Genomic DNA, 16,063 nt, shown 5'->3' with positions numbered 1-16,063 from the left:
TTTGATAAAGAGTCATAATTGGGCACATAGGGATAATACAATTTGGTATTCATTCTCATTATTTCTTTAAATGATGTTTTGATCATGAAGCTATCATATATATTTTGAGCCAGTTGAAAACAATAGCTTTCATATTATTCACTAGGAACTTCAAATTAGAAAGTTGGGCCTTAGTTTGTAACCATCAAACTCTTCTGCTAGTAAAACAACTTAACATTTTATTATGTTGTTTTCCTAATTTCTATTTTTATCAAAGGTTTTTTTTTTTTGTTTTTTTTTTTTAAACAGGACAGACAATCAACAGTGAAAAAGGAAAAGAGTAGTTCCCAGCAACCAAACAAAGTGATCGACAAGAACAAAATGCAGAGAGCCAACTCTGTTACTATGGATGGACAAGGCCTGCAGGTATGATTTTTTAAGTAGAAATTTTAGTAGGTTTCATATTTGTTACTTCTAGGCCCTCAAAGGGGCATATGTTCAGCTATCAACACATTTGTTTAATGTGCATATTAGCTTAGTAGACTCCTTCAGAAATATCTTTATTAATTTATCAAAACGTCAGTCTTATGGTTGATTGACAGTAACATTCTGGTTAGATTAATCATTTATGATTTTATCTCCATTTAAACTCAAATTGGCAAGAGATCTTTTGAAAGATTTGCCAATTATTGCTAAGTATAAACACTTATTAGATACATATGTGTTATTTATTTACAGGTATACTTCATCTCTCTATATATACACTTAGTTTGGGTATGATTTGAAGAGTCATTTTGATAACAAGAAAAGTCTTTAGGAGAGAAGGAAATAAACTCTGTATGAATATATTTATTTCTGAAAATTTTTAATAAACTTATTATATTTCTATCTTTCAAAATTTTAAGTCAAAATTTAAACCCCAATATATTTCTAGTTTAAATAAACACAGTCATTTTTTAATACTATTACTTAAGAACCTATAAATTATCCTTATGGTCTCTGGCAACAAGAATAACATTTTAAGACATTATATAGGACGAATGCATGACATTTACTTACCTCTGTTTTTTTAACTGTTTATCTTACTTCAACAGGAAAATGCGCAATAAAGTTGGCTTAATTTTTAACATTGTGGACTTACGTATGTTTTTCTACTTATGTTTTGCCTTCCAACTGTCTATGCTTCAAGTTTTACATTCTCTGGGAATATTTACCATTGATTTAACACACAGAAATTATGTCACACACTTGCATTCAATATATTTGATTTTCTGTCATTTTTTAAATGTATTTTAAATGTATTACTTTATGTATTTTGTATTTTAAATGTATTACTTTATGTCTGATGCTATAGATTATGTCTTTTGTATTTTTCCATATGCAAACACAGTTCAGGGTACATAGTAGATCCCTAAATGCTTGCTTCTTCATGGTCTTGAATACCTCATTGAAAATTTAATAATACTTTACTAAATATTGATAACTGTTACTGTTTGTTTTTTATCCAAAAATCTGTTATGAACAGAAAATTTTTCACAAATTATGAAACTCAAATATAAAAAAGAAAATTCTAGGGCTGGGCACGGTGGCTTATGCCTATAATCCTAGCACTTTGGGAGGCTGAGGTGGGTGGATCATGAGGTGAAGAGATCGAGACCATCCTGATCAACATAGTGAAACCCTATCTCTACTAAAAATACAAAAAATTAACTGGGCATGGTGGCATGCACCTGTGGTCCCAGCTACTAGGGAGGCTGAGGCAGGAGAATTGCTTGAACCCAGGAGGCGGAGGTTGCGGTGAGGTGAGATCGCGCCATTGCACTCCAGCCTGGGTAACAAGAGCGAAACTTCATCTCAAAACAAACAAACAAAAACAAAAGAAAATTCTGAATGACAAAATTATGATATGTTAGAAAATATAAAATTTGATTGGAAAATGAGTAAACCAGGATATACATTTTGAGAGCCATATCTATATGTTTAGAAATCTCATAGAAGGCATCAAATATGAAATCTATGCTTAATTTTAATAGCAAAAAAATCATAATTAAATGATCCTATAAAATTTGTATTGAAACAAAGCAACATTTCAATTCAATATGTGGATGGCTAATATTGATAAGTTTAAATCTTAAGCTATTCTGGGTTCTTGCAATAAAATTAATTAAAGGGAAGCCTAATTCTGAAGTCTAATTGTATTTCACTTGCTTCTAGGCCCATATATGTCATCACAGAAGAGAGGCATATATCATTTGTTAAATAGTATAGCTTAAGCATTATGATAGTATTTTATACATATTAACTTGTTTAATTCTCTCAATAAACATATGAAATTAATGCTATTATTGCTATCATAATTTTCAAAACCATAGCTCAGATGTAAGATAACTTCCCGAAGAACACAGTCAGTGGTAAAGCCAAGGTTTGAATAAAGACCATCTGACTCAGTTTATGTTTCACTCCCAAGACACCTTGTCTCTTTGCTTAAAAAATTTTCACATGTATGTAACAGTTACATTTCTGACCACCTTGTTCTTCTGTGTACTTTTATACTGCTGCAGGCTTTGAGATAAAATTCATGTATGCAACAGAGTTTTAACTTCTCTGATCTCAGTTTTCTAATATTTTCATAATCATACCTGAATTTTCCCAGACATCAAAACCAAAATTATGTAATACATGCAGTGCTTTAAAGGTTTTAAGCTTACAAAATAACATGTTTTGTTTTATTTTCTATTTTAATGTAATGTGAAATATTTGAATTTATTACAACTAAGTTGTATTAAAAATCTTAGATTATTAACATTCTTTATAGATATTTTTAATCTTTCTAACCAGATAATAACTTTTTATAACTTTCTTTGGCATATAAAAGTGTCAGCTAAAGTTGTTAGTGGAAAAAGTATAGAAATCTGTCCTAATAAAACTTTAGTAAAAACAAATACTATATGTGTAGTAATAATTTTTTGAATTTAAAAAAAGTTATATAATCATGTGCAAAAGTCTGTTGTACCTCAGAAGAAAGGACCAAAATAGAATACACATATATAGTTGCATAGTTTTGGAGAAAAAATTAAAAGAATAAGGTACTAGATAGCTATTATATGCAAAATGAAAAAAATGGTAATTTTATGTTATATTTAACAATTTAAAAATACTAAAATGTTTGGTTTTGATCAAGAAAGGTAAAAAGATCTTCCATGAAATTAATTTTTTTATGAGCTTTAAAAAATATATATCATTAAAAAGCATTGAGTTGCAGCCCAGTTTGCATGTAACTCAGTGACAGAAGAGATCTACACTGCTTAAAGAAGACTATTAATCATAGTTAAGCACATTCATCTTATTTCTTTCCAGCTAACCAGCATAATGATCAGGATTATTATTTCTAATTAGAGGAAGTAATAGATCATGTATAACCTTAGGATGAGTCTCATTAATTAACCCGAGTCCTGGGGGACTTCAAATAGAGGTGGTTAGGCACTCTGTCTTTGTCATCACTCACACCATAGGTTTACATTTAATACATATGATCAGATGTAATTGAAACTACGATTTCTTAACATGCAAGAGATAGAAAATTACAGAGGCTCTCTCACATGTGAGCAAATAAGGAGAAAAACAGAACAATTGTTTAAACTGTATTATGTTGAAGTTACCTTGTTCCTCACTATTCTTTGAGAGACATTTCCAAATAGAAGAGTCATTTAAGAACTAACAAATCTAGTTTCTGACACTTTTAGCACAAGAAAGAAAGGAGGACCCTTATGGTTAAATATCTAAAACTGAACCAGTGTCTTTTCTCACAAAACTGCCTCTTTCTGTTATCTTCCTTATTTGTAATATCTTATTCTTGTAATCACCAAGACTATAAACCATACATACACATACTAAATGTAACTGTATGGTATATATATGTATGTTAAATTATCTCTATATGATTAGTTCACTTTCTTTGATGTATGTGTGTGCATGTCTTTTGTTCACTTTAGAATTCTCCACCCTGTTGACTCATTCATAATTAGCCCTTCATTGACATTCTAACCCTCTGTCTAAATCCAGAATTATTACTCTAGTTTTGAGCATTACAGCAACCTTTAAACTGAGTTTCTCCATATACCAAAAATGGTAGATAATAAATGATGTAAGAAAAATAGAGCTGAGTAAGATAAGAAGTATCAGGGCTGAGAGTTGGATTTGTCTATAATTTTAAGTACAGTGGTGAGATTAGGCCTCATTAATAAAGTGATATTTGGCTAAAGACTTAAAAGAGACGAAGCAGTTGGCCATTTAGATATATGGGGAATGGACAGGCCTAAGGTAAGTATATGCCTGGAAAGTTCTATGGTCAACAAGAACTGTAGTTGGAGTGGGGTGGGCAAGATGGAAAGTGGTAGCAAGTAGTTCGTAGAAGTAACAGGGGCTAGATTTTATAAAGCCTTGAAGGTTTCAGTAAAGATTGACTTTTGATCTGAGTGCAATGAGAAGATATTGGTGGGAGGGATAAGCAGAGGAGTGACAGGACTTGAATTATATTTTAAAAGGCTTACTCTTATGAAGATTAGATTGTTTGGGAGCCAAGAGTCCGGTAGATTAGTATTGAAGTTATTCAGGGGTTATAGGATGTAGGCTTATTAGGGTGGAGAAGTGGAGGTAGAAAGATGTGATGGAATTCTACATATATTTTGAGAAAAGGGTCAAAAGGATATGCTGATGAATTGACTACAGGGTTTAGGAGAAAAGTGAGGAGTCAGGAACTTTTCCAAGATATTAACAGTTTGGTCCATGCAACTGAAATGATGCAGTCGCCATTGACTGAGATAGGAAAGAATCTGTATGAATGTTCGAGGGAAACTTGTATTGCTGTTAGATATCCAAATAAAAATATCAAGCAGGCAGACCAATAGATGAACCTAGAATTTAGAAGAAAGGACAGACATGGATTTGGAAGTGAAAGGCACTGATGGAAGCCATCAGATAAGATGAAATCATTAAAGGACGGAGTGTGCATATAGAGAGAAGTACTTGAACTGGGTTCTGAAACCATTCTAATTCCAAAAACATGCTCTTTAAATATACTGTTTTAACTGTCCCTTTATGTGAATAAATAAGATTTTACATGATGAACTCTAATCAGTATTGTAGAGAACCCAGTGTGAACAGTCTCCTGGAATAACCTGCACACCGAATTTATAACCATTCTTCAAAATTTCAACTACCGCAGATGCCATAGAAATCTTTCTTAAAAATGTGTTCTCTTCATCAGTATTTTTTTGTTATACCTTATTACTGTATCTCAATTATTATTTAATGGTTTTGAAAAGACATAGGGTTCTGTAGAGAGCCTCGGGTACAATGGTAGGGTCATGGGAGATTGAGAACAGGTTCAGGGTTCTTTCATGCTTTAAGCAAAGCAACTAGGATGTCATCTGTTCTATATGCTGTTCTACTTCAGATGGTCTCAAATGCTGTATAAATATGTACTTCCAAGAATGAAGAGCTTTAAGCTGACATAATTTTTGATATAGTTGTGTTTTTGTCTTTCACCTCCTACTCCACCAAAATCTATGACAAAAATGACACAATATTTTAGGATGGCAATAAATCTGTTTTCAGAATAACTAAGTTTTACATTTTTTTCACAATTTTTTGTGAAAGTAAAAATTCTAAATTCATAGATAAGTTAGATACAGTCTAAGAGAGAATCAGTAAGCTTGATACAGTCTAAGAGAGAATTAGTAAGCTTGAATGTAACATCAGTACCTGACTACATTGCTACCTCAGATCCCATTTAGGTCTCATCAGTTGTCCCAGTAATGCTTTTCTCCACAAACTAGTCCAGAATCCTATTAGTTTTCTGTTATTGATTGTTGTGTATTGTGTGTATCTTTCTCTATATATATATATGTATATATATATATCACACACACACACACACACATATATATATATATGATAATGTTTTCATATGTAGGAAATACTAATGTAAATTGGAGTGGTAGTGATGTAGCATAATTTTGGCAACTTACTCTCAAATGGTTGAGGGGGAAACAGTTAATTATAGAGTCATTGCAACTTTTCTGTAAATTGGAGATTTTTTCAAAACTAAAAATATTACTGTAAAATTTTTAAAATATTACTGTAAGATATTTTCATAAAACTATTCACCAAAATCAGACATACTGAGTTTCAGAAACTAATAAAACTGTTTATATTTGTTTTGTCAGTAGATACATTTTATGATTGCAATACAATGCAAAGATAGTTTTTGCCTGATTGATCTGTTTGAAAACCGGAATCTGGAATCAAACAGTCAGATCAAATTAACTAATTGAAAGACTACATGTAATAATATTGACATTTTTAATTTATCTCATACTTTATATGTTAGGATTGTCTGAAAAAGAACTTATACTCAATAATGAGAATAGTATTATGTAAAATAATGGCTGCTAATTGATTGGTATTATATCTGCATTTCCATATTAGATATTCAACTTTTGCCACTTGTGGAATATCATCATTGTTCTAAATTACTTAAATTCTCTTTGATTTTTCTAATACGTTTAATCTGTTTCTCCATTTAACTACCCCTAAAAATTACATCAAGAGTTTGTATTTTATTTTGAGATACCTTACAAACTACATTCTATTCCAGTGGGATATTTATTTGTTCGTAACGGTATGTAACTTATAACACAATTTTAATTGCCGTTTATTTGATAATTTATAGTCATGTCTATAAATATTCTAACAAATATCTCTGAAGAAAGACATTTCAAAACATAGTTTGAAAATAATTCTATATATTGGACTCCGTATGAATTTTTGTATAATCTCGTATAATAATAAAATGAATGTTGACTTTTATAGGGAGTAAAGAAAAATTCATCCTAATGAGTATTTGGGTTCAGATTTAATACTTTGCTCATGCTTAAAAATCCTTATGTACATTGAGATTACCATTTCTACTTAAAAACAAGGAGAAACAATTCAAGTTGACTAAAAAGTCAACTAAAATCTACATCTATTTATTATTGCTTATTTGCTTAGGAAAACATTAGGAGTTTCAATTTTGTAATAGGATGAGACATTTTTAAAAATCATAGGTTTTTAGATATAGTTTTTTTTTGGTATTTCTTCATTTTAGTTTTTAATGGGAGGAAGGGGTACCCATTGCAATCCGCAGCCACCATGGCTTAAAGATAATCGAAACTTTATATACATTAATTAATTGTGCACATTTGGTTCAGGGAAGACCTGGGAAGTTACTGGAGAAGTTCCTCATGCTCATCCTTCTCCCAGCTGAATTGAAGACAAATTAGGAAGAAAGAAACTTTGTCCTCTTTACAATGGAAAGTAAAACAGAAACAGACATGGTAAATTATAATGAGAGCTAGTTGAGTATGTGTAGCAAAATTAAGAATATTTTATTCAATCTTCTCATTTAGGTAATGTGAAGATTTTAACATTTCCCTGTTGCCTATTCTCATTAGAAAAATGCCATTTTACTAAAGAAGGGGAAGACAATATGTTAGTAGAATATTTTAACATATTGTTAAATGGACAGGAAGGAAGGGTATGATATGGTAAAATGAGTGTTTTTAATTGTCTCGTTAAATGTTTAATACTTTCTAGGGGAGAAATAACACTGCAGTAAAGATAATTTGAATCTACTTTCAAAAAAGCAGATTGATCTAAAATTATTCAACTTAGAATTTAGAGGATACAATTAGCTGAATACTTTTTTTATTAAAACATTTTCTTCACCCCACTGTATTTAGATGGGAGTTATATAGGGTTATATTTAATAGGAATATTTTTATTTTTAAAAGTCTATTATTTTAACATTGGAATCAGATAATAGACAACACTTGTCCTTTCCCACTCTATCTAAAATAACTCTGCTGGCACCAGTAAAGTGCTGTCACCTTACCTGCTTTATTTCCCATTATGGCATGTTTCATTACTAAATATACATTTGTTTATTGTCTATTTCTCACTATAATGTAAGCTCCCTTAGGACAGAAACTTTGTCTTTCTTGTTTAACCGAGAGCTGAGTTGTGATGAAAGCAGCAGCACATGACGTGTAGTACAAAGTCAATTCCTGTTACCTGCAAGAGAGATTAGTATTTAACGGACTCCATTTAGCAAATAGACTTGATTAACTAGCAGTGTATTCGCAAGCAGGAAAAGAAAGTACTGAACAAATTGTGTAGATAAGGACTCTTAGGCCAAAAAGGACCTCAAAGGATCTTAATTTTCTTTCTAGTTCACAGGCAGCTGGGAAGATGAATTCCGCACATGCCTCAAAACTCTCAATTAGGACTCCTGCATAAAAGGAGGTCTCTCTATAAGTTGATCTTTTCTTTGCTTCTCATGGTGCTTTCCTCAAATTCTGCTTTATTCTGCCTCTTTCACTTACTGTCTGAAAACTGTAACTTTGGTTTTCATCTCACAGGAATTACGAATGTTATTCCCTCTTCCTGACTGCCTTCCCCTCTGCCGGGTACCTAGATAGCCATGCCTTTCTTTGTGGAGGAGGTATTCCTGTTGAACACAGCGCGCGCGCGCGCGCGCACACACACACACACACACACACACACACACACACACACAGACACGCACACGTTGTAAAAACAGTCATTTTATTGAAATTGCATATTGGTATTTCATGATATAGAAATAACAGTGAGACTTCTTCATATATAATGTGCCTAATATTTTTCCCATATATATAACTTTTCTTATAGGTCACTCCTGTGCCTGGTACTCACCCACTTTTAGTTTTTGTGAACCCCAAAAGTGGTGGAAAACAAGGAGAACGGTATGTTTTTAAATTAATTTTAGTGTCTAAGTCACATATGTGTAAAAAATATAAAACGATGATGTAAAAATTCTTAAAAACAACTATTCCTCACTGTTTGCTAATTTTAATGCAAAATAAATGGTGCTAGCATGTAAGATGTTTATATGATCTTGTTTTCAGGATTAAAATTTTAACACAATGGCCTTTTGTAAATATTTTTATTATCATAGCTCAGATGTCTGAATTCTGTCTACCCCACCTATCACCCGGTTCCCCTAACAAAGAGCATGCCTTCATAAATACTGTTGAATGAAAATTGGTTCTCTAAATGGTAAACAAGATAAATTCAGGTAAATCATAACCCAGTACTAAGAAACAGAATTTATATCCAACTTCTAGGCAAAATATATTATAATGATTTTTCTGCATGTGCATTTTGGAGAAAATGATGCCGTATTTCCTAAAGAAGAAGTACAGTATATATAATCTGAATAATAATAAGTTTTATTATCAGGCATTTCAGTGTTCTGGCTGATAACATTTCAATTTTGTAACAAATCAATGATTAAGTCATATTATTTAATACAAATATGAAAACCACTATATTGAAGTGTTAATCTTATGTCTTACTAAAGAAGACAGTCATAAACAAAAATGCAGTCATCCCTGCCTTAATGCTTTTTAGATGGCTTTCCTGATCTCAACCAAAAATAAGCAAGCAGATGAACGTACTCATAACAAACATGACAGGAGTACAACAAATTTCCTTTGTGGTTCACCAAATAGCAAAGTTGACATTTTTCCATGAATGTAGTAATTTTTTTCCACCCTTTAGCTTTGCAGATTTCTTTCCATGAAGTTAGGAATGTTTTTCATTATTGAATCATCAACAAAACATTTTGCTTTAAAGAGTATAAGATTTTCAAGATGAAATTTGGATGGAAAAAAAAAGACAAAAAAAAAGTATAAGATTTTTTTCTTTTCATCAACACCTAGTTATGTTTTACTCCTCTAAACATGATAGAAATTATTTCAAATGAATAATGGTTAATAATTAAAAATATACACAATGCTTTAATAAGGGAAATAGTTTTACTCATAAAACAATTAAATGATAATGCTGAAATTACTTCTTTATTACTTACAGTTCATCAGCAGTATATTCTATTGATAGCTTGAACAAAAAAAGGAAACTTTTCACAAAAAATTAGGTGAGACTTAAATCCACATTGGAAATTATAGAAAATTGAAGTCTAAAGAAAAAAATTAATATTTTCAAAGAAAAGTAATTTTTTCTCAAATTAAGATGATATGAATCATGTAGAATAACCCTTAGTTGAATATTTGCTTTCCCTTTCTGCCAATGCATAGAAATAATTTTCCCTAAATTAAAATATATATCTATAGATAGATAGATAGATAGATACACTAAAGTCTTAAAGAAATTAAACTTACCAGGGGTTTCAACTTTGAGCTCTTCTATATACACATCCACTTGTGTTTTATTCTTTGTACCTTGACTGGGACCATGCAAAGTCAAATGAAATGTCAATATGTTTTCAACATGATCTATTATGAATGTAAACATACATTTTTCTGCCTGCATAAGAGACACCTTTTACCAGGTGATTTCATTCAGTGTTTTTCTTTCCATTTTTTTTTTTTGGCTTTTTACTTTGATAAGTTAGATAAGTTGCAAAAGGTTACAGAATTATAGCTCTGCATAAAGTTTTCCATATCAGTCAATAAGTCTGAAAATGTTCGATATGTATTCAGGCAGCAATGCCAAATTGAATCCAGACTCTACTAGTGAGTGGGAATAAGAGGCATAAGACACAGTCATGCAGGCAGGCATATAAATAGATCTATTGCAATACCACATACTACAGGTTAAACTAGAAAGGTTTAAAATAAAAGTGCTGTTGAAGTTCACAGAAGGAGATAACTGTCTCTGAAAACTAAAAAGTCTTTACAGAAGAAGTAGCTTTTGTATTGGTTCTTATATAATAGATGTTTGTCAGATGAAAGAAGGAGAAAGACAGATTTGTGAAATGGCATCGTGTCAACCAAGAGAAATTTACCAAGATAACAATGTAAGGAGAAAGAGGGGAAAGATGAGAGAGAAACTGTGGCTGAATTGTGAAGATGTCTGAATTTTATTTTTTATGTAAGTCTCAATAACTTGACACTAAGAGAAACTTCGCATCATGGATAAGGCATGATTGTACTTTGACAACAGTATAGAGGAGGGCTCAGTTGCCAAGAATTTTATAAAACTGGCGAGAGAACTTGAAGACCTTAACTAAGGCAGTAGGTTGGAATAGCCCGATTTGATAGGCGTTTTTAAAAATTTTGTTGCTAAGGCCAATGGCAAGGTGTTTCCTAGGTTTTCTTTTAGGAAGGCACAGAATTCTTCACTAGTATGTTCAGGTGCTAAGGAAAAGAGGGTATTGAGAACAACTCTAGGTGATATAAGCAGATATTACATAGTTAATTTGGAGAGTTCTATCAGTAAATAGAAGAAGAATGTGTTTGTAAAATACATAATCATATTTTCACGCCAATTTAGCAACCTAAACGTATCTCTTAACTTTTAAAAATATTTTTACTTTCAACTTTTATTTTAGATACAGTAGGTACATGTGCAGTTTGTTACAAGGGTATATTGTGCTCAGGTAGTGAACATAGTACCCAATGGGGAGTTTTTTCACGTCTTCCTCCACTCCTTCCTTCCCCACTCTGGTAGTCCCCATGTCTAGTGTTCTCATGTTTATGTCTGTGCATGCTCAATGTTTAGGTGCTGCTTAACATTGCATGCAGTATATTCAGTATTTGGTTTTCTGTTCTGTGTTAATTCACTTAAGAAAATGGCCTCCATCTCCATCCATATTGCTGCAAAGGACGTGATTTCATTCTTTCGTAATGGCTGTGTAGTAGTCCATGCTATATATGTACTGCATTTTCTTTATCCAGTCCACTATTGATGGATACCTAGGTTGATGCCATGTCTTTGCTTTTGCGAATAGAGCGGGCATGAAAATGAAAGAGCGTGTATCTTTTTGGTATACAGTATATTTTCCTTCAAGTTTACATCCAATAATGGGATTGCTGGGTTGAATGGTAGATCTGTTTGAAGTTCTTTAAGAAACATTCAAACTATTTTCTACAATGGTTTAAGTAATTTACATTCACAACAACAGTGTATAGGGATTTCCTTTTCTTTGTAGCCTTGCCAGCATCCACTGGTTTTTTCACTTTTGAATAATGGCCATTCTAATTGATGTAAAATGGTATTTTATTGTGGTTTTAATTTGTATTTCTAAGATGATTAGTGATGATGAGCAAGTTTTCATATGTTGGTTAGTTTGTTGCTCGTATGTCTTTTAGGAATTGTCTTTTCATGTATTTTGCCCATTTTGGATGGCATTATTTGTTGATGTTTTTATCTCATTAAGTTCCTTACAGATTCTGGATATTACACCTTTGTTAGATGCTTAATTTGCAAATATTTTCTCCCATTCTACAGGTTGTCTCTTTACTCTGTTGATGGTTTCTTTTGCTGTGCAGAAGCTCTGTAGCTTAACTGTCAATTTCTATTTTTGTTGCAATTTGAGGACTTAATAAAAAATGTGTTGCGAAGGCCAATGTCAAGTGGGGTATTTCCTGGGTTTCCTTTTAGAAATATAGTTTGGGATCTCACATAGCCGTGCTTTGGCTACTCAGGCTATTTTTTAGTTACACATTAATTTTAGAAGAGTTTTTTTCTGTCTTTGAAAAATGACATTGGTAGTTTCATAAAAATAGTGTTAACTCTGTAAATTACTTTGGGCAGAATAGCCATTTTAGCAATAGTGATTCTTCCATGAGCTTGAAATGTTTTTTTCATTTATTGGTATCATCTCTGATTTCTTTCAGCAGTGCTTTATAGTTCTCCTTGTAGAGCTGTTTCACCTGCTTGTTTAGTTCTATTCCTAGGTATTTTTTTGTGTGTGTTGCTATTATAAATGATATTGTATAATTGACTTGACTATGCCTGGATGTTATTGAAATGCTATGAATTTTTATACATTTATTTTGTTTCTTAAAACCTTGCTAAATTATCAGTTCTAGCAGGCTTTTGGTGGAATCTTGAGAGTTTTCTGAGTATAGATTCACTGTCAGTGAAAAGAGAGAGCTTGACTTATTTTCTTATTTGGATACCTTTTATTTCTTTCTCTTGTCTAATTGCTCTGGCTAGCACTTCCAGAAGTATGTTGTACAGGAGTGGTGAGAGTGGGCATGTGTTGTTCCAGTTCTCAATGGGAATGCTTCGAGCTTTTGCCCGTTTGGTATGCTGTTGGCTGTGGGTTTGTCATAGATGGCTTTTATTATTCTGAGGTATGTGCCTTTGATGCCTAGTCTGTTGAGGATTTCTTTTTTATGAAAGGATTTGTGTTTTTTTAAATGCTTTTTCTGCATCTATTGAGATAATTATATGGATTTTGCTTTTAATTCTGTTTATGTGGTGAATCATATTTATTGATTTGTGTAGGTTGAACCAACATTTTATCCTAGGAATAATGCCCAACTGTGTTAAATTAACTTTTTGATGTACTGTTATCTCTTTACTTTTACTGTTTGTCTAAGAATTCAAACCATGTGAGATAGGTACATGCATAGAAACATTTCGGTTGCATTTATTTACAGAATTTTTTTTCTTTCAAAAAAAATAATTATTTAATATGTGCTACTAAGACAGTTTAGCAATTTTGTGAGATGACCGATAAAGGTTTGCTTATATGAAATGATTAGGCCAGATGAGGCTATATTCTTTGCATTCATGAACATATGTACAATGTACAGTCCCATTTTATGTAGGGGATAGATAATTTTCAGGTCTATTAGGGATCTATGGAGAAATGAATTATCCACAAAAATTTATTGAGGGAAGATATTTAAGCAATTTGATGCTGAAATGTTTAAAGTGCATAATTTATTTGAAATCTAGTTAGCTAAATGTTGAAAAAAGGGTTAGAGGATATTCTAAACATATATGCATATTAAGGATGCAAGCAATATTGCTAATGTATGAACTATATTACCTTTATAGTAGCTACTAGGCCTTTATAAAAACCAATAGTTCCCATGGAACTATTAGACTTCTGATATTCCGATTCAAATTTTATTAAATTGATAGAAATTATGTGTTAATTTATATCATTAATTTCAACTATATATAGTTTATAACACTGAGACACATTACAGCTTTTAAAAGTATTGAGTAGTATTAAATTTTCTTTTTTTCCCACATTTTCACCTTTACAGAATTTACAGAAAATTCCAGTATCTACTAAATCCTCGTCAGGTTTACAGTCTTGCTGGAAATGGACCAATGCCAGGGTAAGTCCAGGGATAATATTATTACCATCAACTCAATTCATGTTAATTAATTAAATAAGCTGCCTGACATGTCTAGAAATAATGTTATTTGAATACAGCAGGATATTAGTACATAAAAATGTAATATCAACTACATAAGAGCAACCAGTGCAAATACTGATTTTCCAAATAGCCCATTTCTAGCAGATTTTTCTTCCTTCTAAAGTTTGTGAAGTAATGCTCCTTATTATACTAATAATGTTAATAATCGCACACACACACACATACACATACACAGACGAAATAGCTGAATGCCAGTTTGAACATTGCCAAACCAGGTACTTGAAGAACCACTCTCTTTTATTGTACTTCTTCTATTTAAAATATCTGCTGAAAAATAAAGAGAAAGCTAGTTAGTTAGCACGTTTATGCCTAGTGTTCCATTATTGGAACACTAAGCATCTGACTGTTATTTATATTCTACTGCTCAAGGTCGTTGCCAACATCTGACTTTTAAATTCAAATGAATTTCGAAAAATTGTAACCTCCAGCATAAATGAATTAATGAAAAAAAAGCATATGATTTCATTTACTACTTACAAAATCTAGCCAATATCACTCTCTTATAACATACTTCCTTGTTAACAGGTAAGATGTAGTAAAATAAGATATATGTTTTTTAACACAAACTGTATACTTTTGATGTCACCCATATGCACCTAAACAAATCACCATCAATTTGGTCTAGTTAAATAATTAATATCATTTTCTTTCATTGACTTCTTTTCTATCAACATGAGAGTAAACATTAGACCACATGAAGTGAGCAAAAGGTCTATAAGCTTTATACATGCTTCATTTTTTTAAAGCAGTTAATTTAAAATAAGTCTTATAGCTCATTCTTCAGGAATAAGAAACCAAATATTTAAATTGCACTCTTTTAAAAACTCAGAATAAAATTTGTACCATAGCATCTTATACAAAAATAGGTTCATTAGGTTTAATTAATTAGCATAGTCTCCCAGCATTATGTTGGGCTCTTTCTTCCACTGACTTGCTGCCTGCTGTCTGGGATCAGTTTCCCAATGCTGAGCAGTAACCTGCAGAACCTCCCTCTTAAAGATGATGGGCTCACAACAGGAATTTGGTTCAGAACAATGTCTTCGTAAAGCTCCACTCTCCAGAATCTAGAGGATCATGATCAGGCTGTTGGCTAAGTGAGCTAGCTACATGCTGGAAGTCCCCATGTAGATAAAGCCAAGCAAAAGTAAAGTATTGTAAACTCAGAAGCTCAGTCAGGATGGCTCTTTTTCTTGTCCTTTAATATTCTCTGGACGTCAAAGAAGTAGATCTTCTGTAGAATTAGGATATTGTGCATTCAAAACTGTTGCCATTCCAAGACCCCTGTAAGTTGATTCAAACCAAGGACATCCAGGAATTTCCTGTATTTCATAAACAAGAAATAATATAATATAATTGGCTCTGCTAATTATAAGCCTTATAGTTTAACCTCTGTGTGGCTTCATTATCTTACCTGTAAAATAAGGATTTGTGCCTGCTTCATAGGATAGTTGTGAAGTCAAATGGGATAATGCCTATAAAGCAAATAATAATGTGCTTACCGCTTAGCATGTCCTCAATGAATGTAGCTTTTATCTATTTATTTGTAGGAATATGAATTAATAATTAATAAAACATGACTATTTTGCAGCTCTGGGTAAATATATTGGAATCAATTTAATTTTAGCCCTGTTCTCTCATTTCACTTTCTTCCTATGACAGTTTAAATATGTACTACATGTTTCCTTTTCAGTTCTAGGCATCCTGTTATCCTCTGCTCTATCTTAACATATTTAAAAAATGAAAATAATATATGTAACTGTCAAAAGTCTACACTACAATGAATATTATTTAGA

At 31.9% G+C, this 16,063-nt stretch overlaps 1 protein-coding gene across 3 annotated transcripts in view; it reads left to right on the top strand.

Annotated features, from left to right (window-relative positions):
• The window catches only part of LOC108290525 (diacylglycerol kinase beta), a 535,319-nt gene that overhangs the window by 84,329 nt on the left and 434,927 nt on the right, over positions 1-16,063 (top strand). For all 3 annotated transcript variants that reach the window (XM_017510376.2, XM_037732007.1, XM_037732006.1), the window contains 3 exons: positions 289-405; positions 8,734-8,807; positions 14,094-14,168. In XM_017510376.2, the coding sequence (XP_017365865.1) occupies positions 289-405; positions 8,734-8,807; positions 14,094-14,168 (266 nt within the window). The remainder of the gene's footprint in view (positions 1-288; positions 406-8,733; positions 8,808-14,093; positions 14,169-16,063) is intronic.

This window comes from Cebus imitator, unplaced genomic scaffold (assembly GCF_001604975.1).
Source record: "Cebus imitator isolate Cc_AM_T3 unplaced genomic scaffold, Cebus_imitator-1.0 Scaffold437, whole genome shotgun sequence".
Lineage (NCBI taxonomy): Eukaryota > Metazoa > Chordata > Mammalia > Primates > Cebidae > Cebus > Cebus imitator.
Note: the sequence above shows the minus strand (reverse complement) of the source record. Positions and strands in the feature narration are given on the sequence as shown.